The 12414-nt window shown below is 44.0% G+C and overlaps 1 protein-coding gene across 1 annotated transcript in view; it reads left to right on the forward strand.

Annotated features, from left to right (window-relative positions):
- Window positions 1–12414, forward strand: part of Poxn (paired box pox-neuro) — a 30731-nt gene that overhangs the window by 14283 nt on the left and 4034 nt on the right. Inside the window, exon 3 of the mRNA XM_072012432.1 lies at window positions 3767–3987. Within this exon, the coding sequence (XP_071868533.1) occupies window positions 3767–3987 (221 nt within the window). The remainder of the gene's footprint in view (window positions 1–3766; window positions 3988–12414) is intronic.

The raw sequence follows: 12414 nt of genomic DNA on the forward strand, positions 1-12414 counted from the left end.
TTTCATTTTCTGGCGATAATTATGCCGTTAAGTGATTGTCGGCTACCGAAAATGATCGGGGAATTAGGGTGTTCTCGCGGTCGGTAAGCCACCGCTGATTTATGACGGGTTTAATATCTCGAAGCTGTTCGTTCGGTCCCTTTCCCTCGTTCGGCCGTTTCATAGAGAGCAGGGAACGTCCGGAGGCGGCGTAACTCAAATTTTATTCAGCGCGTGGTTAAACGCGTGTCGGCTTCGTCCCGTCCGGCCTCGTACGATTTTCAACGCATCGATATAAAATTGGTGATCGATCGACGTTTTTATTTCCGGGTGTTACGGTTTTACGATCCTTGGCGGTAATTTAGTCGTCACGACCTCGTCGTTTGCTCGATTCCATCGGTTTCTTGGTAAAACGATGAAAAATATCGAAAGTCGAGTCGTCGAAGCTAAAACCTTGAAGAATTTTTGGGCAACTTGGAACTTGGAATTTGTAATTGGGAATCTATATAAATCTGTCTATATAAATTTCGTTAGGATATCGCACGTGTCCGAATAACACGAAGGGCTGGGTCGAACGAAATTTTAACTCGAGAAATTTATTTGGAAACTAAGACACAACGATACGTGGAAATGAAAATGGTTTCACTCTTGGTATTCGTTGCGTATCTTTTATCCGGATATTTGACACGCCGATTATGTCTACGTTGACTTTTCTTAAATTCTCGACTCGCGCGATACGTTCTACCTAATTTCTGTTCTCGCGATTATTCTTCCAGAGACAACGCAAGGATCGAATTTATGCGAGAATTAGCATTCTCGTATCTTAAAATATCCGACATTTAAGGACTCGAAAACTATACACGCTATATTCGAATGATTTAAATCATCTCTACTCAAATGTGTCGTCTGCTTTAAAGACGAAAGTACGAGCGGTGGAAGCGCGTATGCGAACGGTTGTCCCGCTAGCGAAAAGGTCGATTTTATTATCTGGATATCGTTAATTTAAGCAGCTGCGTGACCGTGGAATCTGAGAAACGATCCTCCGTCAAAATTTCGGCCGTGAAACGAATTATGATAATTTCTCGCCCGATTCGGACGAGCCTGCTGCTCTCTTCTGCCTCTTTTGATCTCGGATCGCGGGCGACGATTTTATCGGTCGTACGAATTGCCTCGTTTCTCACTTCTGTCCATCGACGAACAGCAAAGTGGCCTATAAAAGCGTAAGAGGCTCGAAAGGAAATCGAAAATCGACCAAGATTAAATAACTTTGAAAGCCTGGTCGGAATTCGTCGATTCCTGACCGGATCGCTGACGTTATTAAAAGTCATCAAGGACCGTTCGCCTGTTGCGAACGGTTATTAGTAATCGTTTCGCTTCCCGTTTTAAATGACGCAATTCCAATGTAACATCTTATTTCGTAATATTTTCTACGGCAGATGATGCGTTCTGGAAATTAATCGAACGGTTACGGGGTTAATTCGTGTTGGACACGCGTAGAGGAAATTAGGCGCGTTTATACCAACGAAGCAGATTAACTTTTAAACGTCGATAGATTTGCTGCACGTTTCGCGGATAGCGTGTCTTAGTTTTACCATACGAAAGGGAATAGAGGCGATGCGATAGAATAATGCTATTGAGCTTAATGATTCGAACCACTAAGCGCATTTCTGTCAGACCGTACGCGTTTCTGCTTATAACGTATTTGTCAATCTCTATGATAATCCCCACTTGTAATATTTACTACGTAACGACTAAATAACAGCTACAAACTGCTAAATAACCACAAAAAAGGAACGTAATACGAATACCAATAATTTGTCAAAGCAGAAATCTAAAGACACGGTGGATAGTGAATTTAAAAAAGGATTTCCAAATAGATGATAGGTCTAATAATAATTCTTCAAGGCTTTGATTCGTATCGTTTCACCGTGAATGCGCTGATATAATATGCTTACGTAACAGGATTTTATTACGATCGTAATCATCTTCGTCTTACAAAATCGTTATCGTAAAAACCTTCCAACGCATCGAACAAGTATAGATAAGAATATAGATACATATGTATATAAAATATACAGACAGATAAACATAAAAAGTACAAAGTCCTTACAACCAATGCTTCCAAACCATATAACAAGTCCGCAGGATTTAAGCAATTTCCTTCTCGTAATAATCTTCTCTGCTAATCGCCATAAATATTCAATCTACTTACGTAACAATGCGTTATCCTCGTCGATCGACATCGGTGAACATCAAAGTATCGCGTAACGCAACGACGCATCCACCATAAATTCACGGTCGCATCAAAAATCGAGAACGCGTTATCTTCACGGGGTTACTGTATACTTATTGTTACCGTAGTATGGGAGAAAACAGCGCAAAAGCGTCCTTCTACGGTGCAACGAATTCGACGATAGTTAGCAAACTATCGAGAAAGAGTAATCCGAGTAATTTCGTTTCTCGTGGGTCGCGTGAAAAATTGGAAAAAACGGTAATCGGAGAGGATCGACAGGGAGGGCGACGTTTGAAAATTAGCGGAAAACAATTTCGACGAGTATCGCCGTTCCTTTTCCTGCTTCCTGCCCGTGTCCAACGTCCGCCGATGGAACTACGGATAATTATACGTCCTCTTTCCCTTTGGACGTTTCCGTAAGAACGTCAAACTGACGATTCTTTCTTCCCTTTGTTTCTGTCTTTCGAGAATCCGTCGGAACTCGCCGACAGAGGACGAGCAAAGTCACCTTTTCCGAATTAACCGAGCTTTGGCGTTTTAAAATTTGATCTTGAACTCTGCACAGAACGATCAAAGTTGTCGCGTATCGTCGGACACTTTGACGTTTCACGTGATAGAAACGAAACGAGAAGATAACGTGTATTTTAGATTCGGTAATAAAAAAAAAAAAAACGATTAATTTATCGAACAATTTATCGAAGATAATAACATTAAAGTTAAATCATTCGTTCAATCGATTAAACTTATTTCGCGTATCGTATTTTCACGTTTCGTACAGCGAGTTTGTTTTAGATCGTAGACTCGTAGTCTGGATTTCAACGTATATCATCGTAGAACGAGACGCTGACGCTACAGCGAACAAAATTTTAGAGCCAATTAAGTACATAGTTCGCTCTAGCGTTCCCAACTGTATTATTAGAGGTTCGGAAAAAATGCATCTGCCTAGTGCTCCACCCTGAACCGGACTAATTATTGGCGGATTTTCGTCCTTTTATTATTGTGCATTTTACGTGAGATACAAAAGAGACACAGCTGTGCAGCTGTGTCTCGGCGATGCCTTCGATCTTCTTTTCCTTCCACCGACGGCTAATGATTTAATTTCGTTAACCCAAGGGTAGACGCTTTAGTTCGCTCAACCAACGTTTTCCTCGCGATTATCGCCTGGATAATGACGCTTTTTCTCGTAACGGCGATGCAAAAACGCGTACGCTCGTTCTCTGCGTTTGTTCAACCGTGTATGCGCGCAGTGTGTATCATACGCGACGACGAGTAACAGTTTCAATTAACAAGTCGATCGCCGTGTTGCTTCTACGACCGTTATCGTGGCTATCGAAGTTACACCGGGGATCGAGGAAAGAAAATATTTAGCGAACGAACGAATAAATAAAATTAACAAACAAACAAAAGCTATAGAAACGAGATCGATATTCGAATAATACGACGTATAAGAAAGTTTGGATGGAAACGACAGCCAGGCACGAACGAACGATAGAAACTTGGACTTGGACTTGGACTTGGAATTAAATGGAAACGGTTTATTGTTTGCTGTTGCAGGTCAAGCAGGAGTTAATCAATTGGGTGGTGTGTTTGTTAACGGGAGGCCATTGCCCGATTGCGTTCGACAAAGAATCGTACAGCTCGCTTTGGTCGGCGTCAGACCTTGCGATATCTCACGGCAACTTCTTGTGTCTCATGGATGCGTCTCGAAAATTCTCACGAGATTCTACGAGACGGGAAGCATTCGACCAGGAAGCATCGGAGGAAGCAAAACGAAAGTAAGCGTTTTGGAACCGTTTTAAGTTACAACGAGATACAAAGTAACACAAAGACGTGGAAAGGCTTCGTATTCGTTATTTATCGTCGCGTTTCCTCGTTGCAACGCCTTAACGCTTCTATCGATTCTACTAATTTCTATAATCGCGACGCAACGTTTATTAGTAAACTACGCGACATAAAGCTTACGCACACCTATGAAATCTCGCGGAAGGTAATACTCTCGAAGCTGTAATTGATCTGCTGCTTCTTCAAACGGCAAAGACCGGAAATCCCTCGTTTCCGATTCGAGCGAGATAGCGAGATAACGATTCATTCGCAAATATCTTATTAATATTTAACAAAATACACGTACGCGTTATTAAACGTAATACAGGTGTAATAGGAAGCGTGGCGTAAGTACAAGGTATCGAGTTTTTAATTAATCCTTCAAATTTAGTAACCGATCCAAATTATACGCTATTGCATGTACGTTCTTTTAGCTTACGCGTTTTCGATAGATTCCGATAACGTCGCTCCTTTCGCCCTGCTATCTTGCACCGGAATTAACCGATATCCCCATCAATTTCCCGTTTAAATACTCGCGTCGATTATCCCCGCGTCGTAAACTGCAGCATAACGCGGAGCCGGTACAAATAATTACCGACAATTACGCTTTAACTGGAAAACAACGTGGACATAAACCATCGCGCGTACCTTCGATCGATCTACCTCTGTCGGAAGACCCGCTCTTATTTATAAGAGCTTGCCGGTTAAAATTGTTAAAATTGTTAAAATTGTTAAAATTCCCGAGTGCGAAAGGTTCAAAAATTGAATCCGTAAAGGACTGTACCGTAGTAGCTGGAAGCTGGAAGCGGCGACTTAATAGAAAGAGAAAGAAGGGCGGATAAACAGAAAGGAGAAGAAGTTAGCTACGGGACAAAAAGCGTAATAAACGCGAGGGAAGGATGTGTGTGCGTTATGGGGCGGTGACACTGATGAGAGGAGGCGAGACGCGGGCGCAAAAGTCGTCGGCCGGCAGCACGGCGCTGATGTGATTTTAAGTAAGGGCTGCGCGGAGCCGACAGCGCGCGCAATTATCCAAACACCTTGCAGCGGCGTGCATTTGCATAATTTCATGGCTTTGCACGGTCGGTTTTCTTGCGCTCGCGCCGCGATCACGGTGTCGCGCGCCGAATTATCGGCACGTTGTTTCGAATCTTTCGAGCAGCGAGCGAGAGAAACGAGGAGGGCGGAATCACGGGACGATCGTAAAGCCGATCGTTCCGACGGAAAACGAGTCGAATTAGACGCACTTAGCGACCCTTTAAGGCTGCTTTTTACGCGCGAAAGATGAATTCCGCAGGAACGTTCGCCAACGATTCCACCGCGTCCCCGTGCTCGACGCGCTTCTTAATGCTTGTCCGATTTGAAATTCAAATTCTCTGTTTACGACGCCGCCGGCGGACTATTCGATTTACGATATTAAACACTTTTCATTGAATTTTTTTCGCTAACGAGCTTCGGATGGGTGAAGCGATCGACAGATAGATCGCAGGCGATAGGATCCGGCTGATGTACAAACGAAGATATTAAGATCGAGATTTTGTTTCGCCGGGCGTACGTACGTTCCAACGTGCGAGCACCTACTTTTAACACTTTTAACTCGGCCAAACTGATTCGATCGAAGTAACTCGACCTGCGTAAACCGAAACTTTTCAAGTTAAATTGCTCGATTCGATGCGACTCGAATCGTCTCGAAACGACTCGAAGCGACTCGAAGCGACTCGAACTAGCGATCTGAACGAGGCTTTAGATCTCGAAATGGCGTCCCGAAGGAAATTACGAGTTAACGAGTTCCGACGTGGCAACAGTACCGACCACGCGATATCTCGTAGTACGTTACACGGGTTCGATAATCAAGGGCCAAGGGGTGGTGCTTGGATTATCTCCGTCCAGATGAATCCTGCGCGATGCGATGGTACCCTGTGCGAACGCCACGGAGCCTGCCACGGAGCCTGCCACGGAGCCTGCCACGGAGCATCCGTGAAGAAGAGAGAGAAAAAGGAAAAATAATGGGAAAAAAAAAAGAAAAAGAAAGAAGACGGAATAAGAGGAAGCCGCGTTGTATTACGCGCGTGACGTCACTAATGACAATATAATTGCACACTACCAACACAGTGAATTTCTTACGACGCGCCCGTGCGGGAACTCGCGCGATCCCCGTTTCGGCTTAATGAATTTATTTTAATAACGACCATGCCTGGCGTGCATCGACCTCCCGGCGCTCAATTGCGATCCGCGTTCCTCTCTCCTGCCGCGTTTTCCTTCTCCTTCTTCTTCGTCTTCTCCTTCTTCTTCACCACGCTCTCTTGCGTGGAAACTTGAAGAGCATATTTAAATTCTGACTGTGCTCGAGGACGATTACGAGCGCATGTAAACGATCGTCATCAACGGCCATTATCGTGGCGTGTTCGTTTTGGTACCAGGCGATGCCAAAATAGTCGAGCCGCCGGATATTGCGTTTCTGCAGTTTCCATCGCGACCCTGACTTTCCAGAGAAGCGATTTTCCTCGAGGGTAATGAAGAAGGCAAGTCCTCGCTCTTTTCGCGCGGATACAAGTTTTCGGTTTATACCGCAGAGCTGCTAACGACCGAGATACGATATATATATTGTACGATCAAGACGATTAGGATGAAAAATATGGCAAGAAGATAAGGTATTTAAAAAAAAAAAAAAAAGTCACTCAAATTTCCAGAAACGCACCGTTATTCGATTTACAAGATCTCTACGAAAATATTTATCGCTTAAGAGAGATTTATCGTTTTGCACTTTGATAGTTTTAGCGCAAAGGGGAAAGTATCAACGTGCGGTGATTTTAACGCTCGTAAAAGCGACGTTTTCCTAGAAAGTTGCGAGAGAACGAACGTTCCTTTCGGTTCTGTGATTTTTCTTCTTCGTGTATTTATCAAAGACCCTGTGGAAGGTTTTTATCGTTTTTCGTAAAGCGCTTCGTTCGTGGTATCATAGTTGCCATTCGTCGTTTAACTTTGCGATAAGCCGCGTCGTCTTAAAGCTCAGACGTGATTACTCGATGACAAAACCGTTCAACCAACTGATTTTCAAGCGAAAGACGTTTCCACGGGATCCAATGTACTTTTGAGTTTGATTTTAGTGGATTTTTCGCGTTATTAGCTCTTTACGGAACGATATATTTTCCTATTGACTTTTTCTTTTTCCCCGTGTTTTATGTTTTTAAGATCAACCGTATTATTCGAGGCGAGACCGTCTCGTTTACGCGTATTCCTTATCGCTTGTAATTAAATTCCGTAAAAACGAGGCGTTGAACGCGGCGATTAAAAGCTCCGAACCGTCGTATTATTTAAACGTTATTAGGGATATTTGGAGATGTTCGGTACATCTTGATAAGTATACACATCGTGCATTTTAGCTCTCGATTAACCCGATGTTTCTGCTTGCGAGTCGAAGAAGGACGAAATACCGGTAATCGTGTGTAATGAATTCGAGCCAAAGGACTCTTAATTACACGGTAGCTTTAATCCGATTGCCTTCTTCCGAAAGCCACTTTTAACGCTGCTTTCGCCGAACGTCCGTTATAACTCGGCGGAAAATTTTTGCCAAGTAACGGAAAGTAAGTGTCGACCGCCGATGAAACGGCAGGCCACACCGTCTTTCAAGCGCGTCGTGTCTCGAAGAGAATCAGTCCGATAGATTAAATCTCACGCGGCGAAAGGAGTTCGAGTCGATGATACGTCAGACGTGACTCGCGTTAAAGCTTCCAGTGAAACGTAAATGAAATTTAACCGCGTTAGGATTTTCGTTTGAACCGCGGTAAGACGATTTACAGATGCGTTGTCTTAATATTTCAATTTTATATGAAAAATCGGGAGAATTAAAATTTCCGCAAGTTAAAGGTTGAGTTAAAAAAAGTAATATCGGTACAATTAGGAATCGGACGAGCGTCGCTGTGCACGTATTTCATACAAATATGAAGAAGATTTTTCCGATAACTTGTAATATGATAACGTAATTAGATTTTATATAACAATTTCGATATTTTTAGCATTTTCGATACATGTTACGCTAGATACGGCGACTATACAGGCGATAAATACGCAGAGACTGGCGTACTCGTAAAATATTATAAAGCTGGAATCTCCGATCAAACTGTGGACGATAAAAAGGCCGGATCTTTAATAAATTGCCAGTAGAACAACGCAGAAGCGAGCAAACGCTAAACCATAACACAGACTTCGAATAGATAGGCGCAGCGAAACTCGTCATCGATAAAAGCGTCGGTATTTTTATTCGCAAATTACAAATTACAAGGGAAATTACGCTCGAGCCAAGCCGGTATCTTGATTGTATTCGCCGACACGACCGGTGGTCGTCGCGGCGCGTTCCAGGAAATCCGTCACGGTCGTTAGCCAGGCCCGATTATTTTCCAATCGACCGGTTAATTTGCGAATTAATTGTCCAACTATCCGCTCGATCTACACGTGTTCCATCGTGTGCTGTGCGCGGTTTCCGAACCGTGTAAAGCTACTTTCGTCCTGGTTGCTCGTTATCTCTCGAGTCCGTGTATGTACATACGTGCTGGAAGCGGCGCGATACGGCGTCAGATAATGGCGTCGCATCACGGCAGAGGAAATCGTCTCATGAAAAATGTACGCCCCGTCGAAACCTTCCCGATAATAAAGTGGAACGCGAAGAAAATCGTACCCGCGATCGTACGGTTCCCTCTTTCGATCCTCATCTTCTTCCCCTTCTTTTCCCTTTCCCCTTTTCTTTTTTTTTTTTTTTTTTTTCTCGTTTTCGGTGTTTGCACAACGGCCCGCCGTCGCGGCCACAGGTGCGCCGATTCACGAAATTTCTTGATTACCCGTTCGTTCGAAGCAGGAAAACCGTACGACTCCTTCCTGGAATTACCGCGTTTTCTCCCGTAGATACGCATCGAACGGAATTAATTCGCCAACGCGTACTATTCGTTGCCCGCGTGTACGCTATTACCTGGCTGTGTAATGAAAATTGTCGTAATGGTTTTAAGATACGCGAAATTACACTTTTCGAGGTGAAGGAGTTTACGCCGAAAATCGTCTCTTCCTCTGCTCGAGTCGTTCTCTTTATCGAATCATCGAAGCTAGTTCGATAAAGCAAACTATACAGATTACCCTACTGAGAATTATTTTTAATTATATTTAAACGTTATATAATTCAAATCTACCGTTCGTCGATTGTGCAAGAGTACGACAAGTATTCCTTTTAGCCGTTAGTTTCTCGTTAATTCGTAGATTTTAATAACGTTCACGCGCGATTGCTGCAAATCGGCTTACGTGTTTCGACGCTTTAACGATAAATATCTGTATTCCACGTTTATTTTCAATTAACGATCCAATTTTACAAGAAACTTTGATCGCTTTGATTTTAATAACGCGATCGCAAAGTCGCGAGAAAGGTATATTTCGGTATCGAACGCTTATTTTTCCTTGAACGCGCGCGTCCTGTAATAATCGCCCTCCTGCACGGTTAATTCCGCGAGATCGTTCGATACATTCGTCAGACTTCTCTCGAAGAATACGTCATAAATATTGTCGCATGCGAACGCTCGTTTTCCCCCGACGATTCCCGTTCCTCCGTCACAAGCGTTTCCATTTATCTGGTAATTAAGATCTCGCGCGAACACGGTGACGAGTCGCGCCTCAGCTTTCTGACGGATGGGTATTTATTTCTCGATGCATGATTTAGTAACAGCCGGTTAAACGTTGTGCGACGACGAGAATAAACAGCCAGCGATCGCGCACGTCGGAGCTCGTTCCGTTTACGGATCAACGTGCTAATTAACGCGGCTCGTCGATCGATAACTTTCTTGCGATCGTATCGTAACAAATTGATTAGAGAGTTAATCGACAAAAATTCGCGACCTTCGGTATAATTTAAATACCAGCTGATACCGGTTCGAGCAAATAGTCGTTAACGTTCGACGATCGAAAACTTTAAACGAACAATTTTGAGTAGAGAAAAGGTATTAGGAAACGTTCGAGGTATTTTAATATTTCAACAAGTACCGCTAACAATCGGCTATTCTTGTAACCTTAACGGTTAATCCACTCTGCAAGTTCGTTGGTTCGATCTTTCTACGTTTGACATTCTTTTGTTCGACTTTTATTCGATATTACGACTTAACGAAAGTTAACGAAACTTAACGAGGTTAAAAAATCGCGTCAGTTAAAAGTTAAAGCGAAACGCGCCTGAAAATCCTCCAACCACCAACCTCAACGACAAATTCGTACCCTTGAGCCGAATATATCGCGCAACTGTCCGACAAAAAGGAAGCGGACGAACGTTGATATCGAAACGATCGCCGAGAACTGGCGACGATCGGCCAAAAAAATGCTCGGATACCTGGTTCGTCCCCCGAAAAAAAAGAAAGAAGAAAGGATGTTATTAAGCCATCTCCACGCGCGTCTTATCGCGAACAACAATTGGAGCAACCCCGTATATCAAAAGGGACAGACTACAGCCCTTCGAACAGTAATTACCGAGTTGGTCAACCTGTTCGATAGTTTACGTTATCTAACGTTTAGCGCCAGATGTCCGTGCGACCAATTTCCTTTGTGACGCGGTGTGGTACGGTGCGGTGTGGTGCGGCGTAGTGCGATGTGGCACGCACACGAAAGACACACCGTCGATGAACGTCGCCGGGAACCAAGCCGTAGCGACCGCTCGGGGGCCGCTCAAGGGTACGCGGTACAACGCGAGAGGGTAGGCATTAGGACACGTATATCGTGGGCCGGGGTAATTGTGGCAATGACGACGGAAGTGTCAGATTAGAATCTGAGATGCTCCTGGGAGCACGCGATGCTTGTCCTAACCCCTGAAACTATTAGGCGGACGGGGAGACGGCTGCCCCCTTAAACGTTCTGCCTAACAGTGGTGCTCCCATATCGGCCCTATTCAATGGACAGACACACACCGGCCGCTCTTCCCATCGTTCAACGTGCGCTCTTGTTCAGAGAAGACGAATAGATTCCAGGGAACGTTCGATCGGCGACCGCCGTACCGCAGTATCGATCGACACTTGCTATTAATTCGCGGTTCGAGAGTAATAACGATTCGACGAAGGTGTATCAATTCGAACGATCAACGTCGAATGATATTTTACAGCGTACGCTTTAGGAGAACCTTTTTATTATTCCTAAGCTATATAATGCGAAATACGATTTGGTATCGTTTATTCAAATTTATACGCTTTCGTTAAATCTTCGTTACCAAGATATTTTCTACGAGTCATTAGAGAGAGTCGTTTGATAGGAGGACATTTCGAAACGAGTCGAGAATTATTACGACACTCTTGCGTTACATGCTTTAGGTAATTTACTAGGTAACCAAAGGTATAATTTGGTAACCAACGCAAGTGCCCAGCCACGTATCGCGACGAACCATACCTTACACTCGCGTCGTTTCTCTATATCTCGATGAAAGTTAACATTAACAATTATCGTTAAACAAGCTACGATAGAACGAAAACGTTATACGGAAACACGTATAGACGCAGAACCTACAATATATAATGCAAATGTGTATATCGATAACTTTACCGCCACCGATGCACGATCGAGACGTTTAAAAAATATGGAAAGCAGGGAAACTGTCGTCGATAGACGACGAAACGAACATTTCGTGAAATACGAACCACTTTTTATTTTTTTACTTTATTTTTAAAATAATGGAAAAGACCCGAAAAGATCGGAACGAAAAGGATCGCGAATCGTATCAAGGTGAAGTTAAAACAAACGAAATAATATATAAAAGCGACAGCAATAAGATAGCGATAAAATACGATAACGAGAAAAAGAGATTAGAACGAACAAAAAAAAAAAAAAAAGAAAAAAAAAACATACTCGATGCCCCCTGCACAGAAAATCTGGCAAGAAACGATCCCCACCCTCTTGGTGGTATCGTTCTGCCTGGTGTCGGTGGCGTGGCCGCCCCAGAGAAATCGGCGATCTCGAAAATCTGTGTACGACGAATAACATTTCCATCGCGTTAGCATAAAATTATCCGGGGCCCGGGCGCGCAACTTCATTAGCAAGTCAAATGAACGGTGGCCAGATTGAGCACCACTGGGCCCACTCGAAGGGACCGTCAAAAAGAAACGGGACGCGTCTGCGAGGAACGGATGAGCCCGCCTCCTCGGTAAACCGGGGCTAAACTGTAATAAAGCGCGGTGCGCGTTACCCACCTACCTTTGCGATCTTTACCCGTTATCTGATCCACCGGCGCAACCAGCGTGCTTCACCTGTGAACGACATATGGCCGCTGCTTGCTGCCCCTTTCGACGACAGTGTGACCACTTTCGCGTTAATTTGTCGATGAGATAGCGTCGAGTCCCCAGCCGGATGGAAAAACCACCAGGTTAACGATCGAC

The sequence above is a fragment of the Bombus fervidus genome, chromosome 11 (assembly GCF_041682495.2).
Source record: "Bombus fervidus isolate BK054 chromosome 11, iyBomFerv1, whole genome shotgun sequence".
NCBI classification, from domain to species: Eukaryota; Metazoa; Arthropoda; class Insecta; order Hymenoptera; family Apidae; genus Bombus; species Bombus fervidus.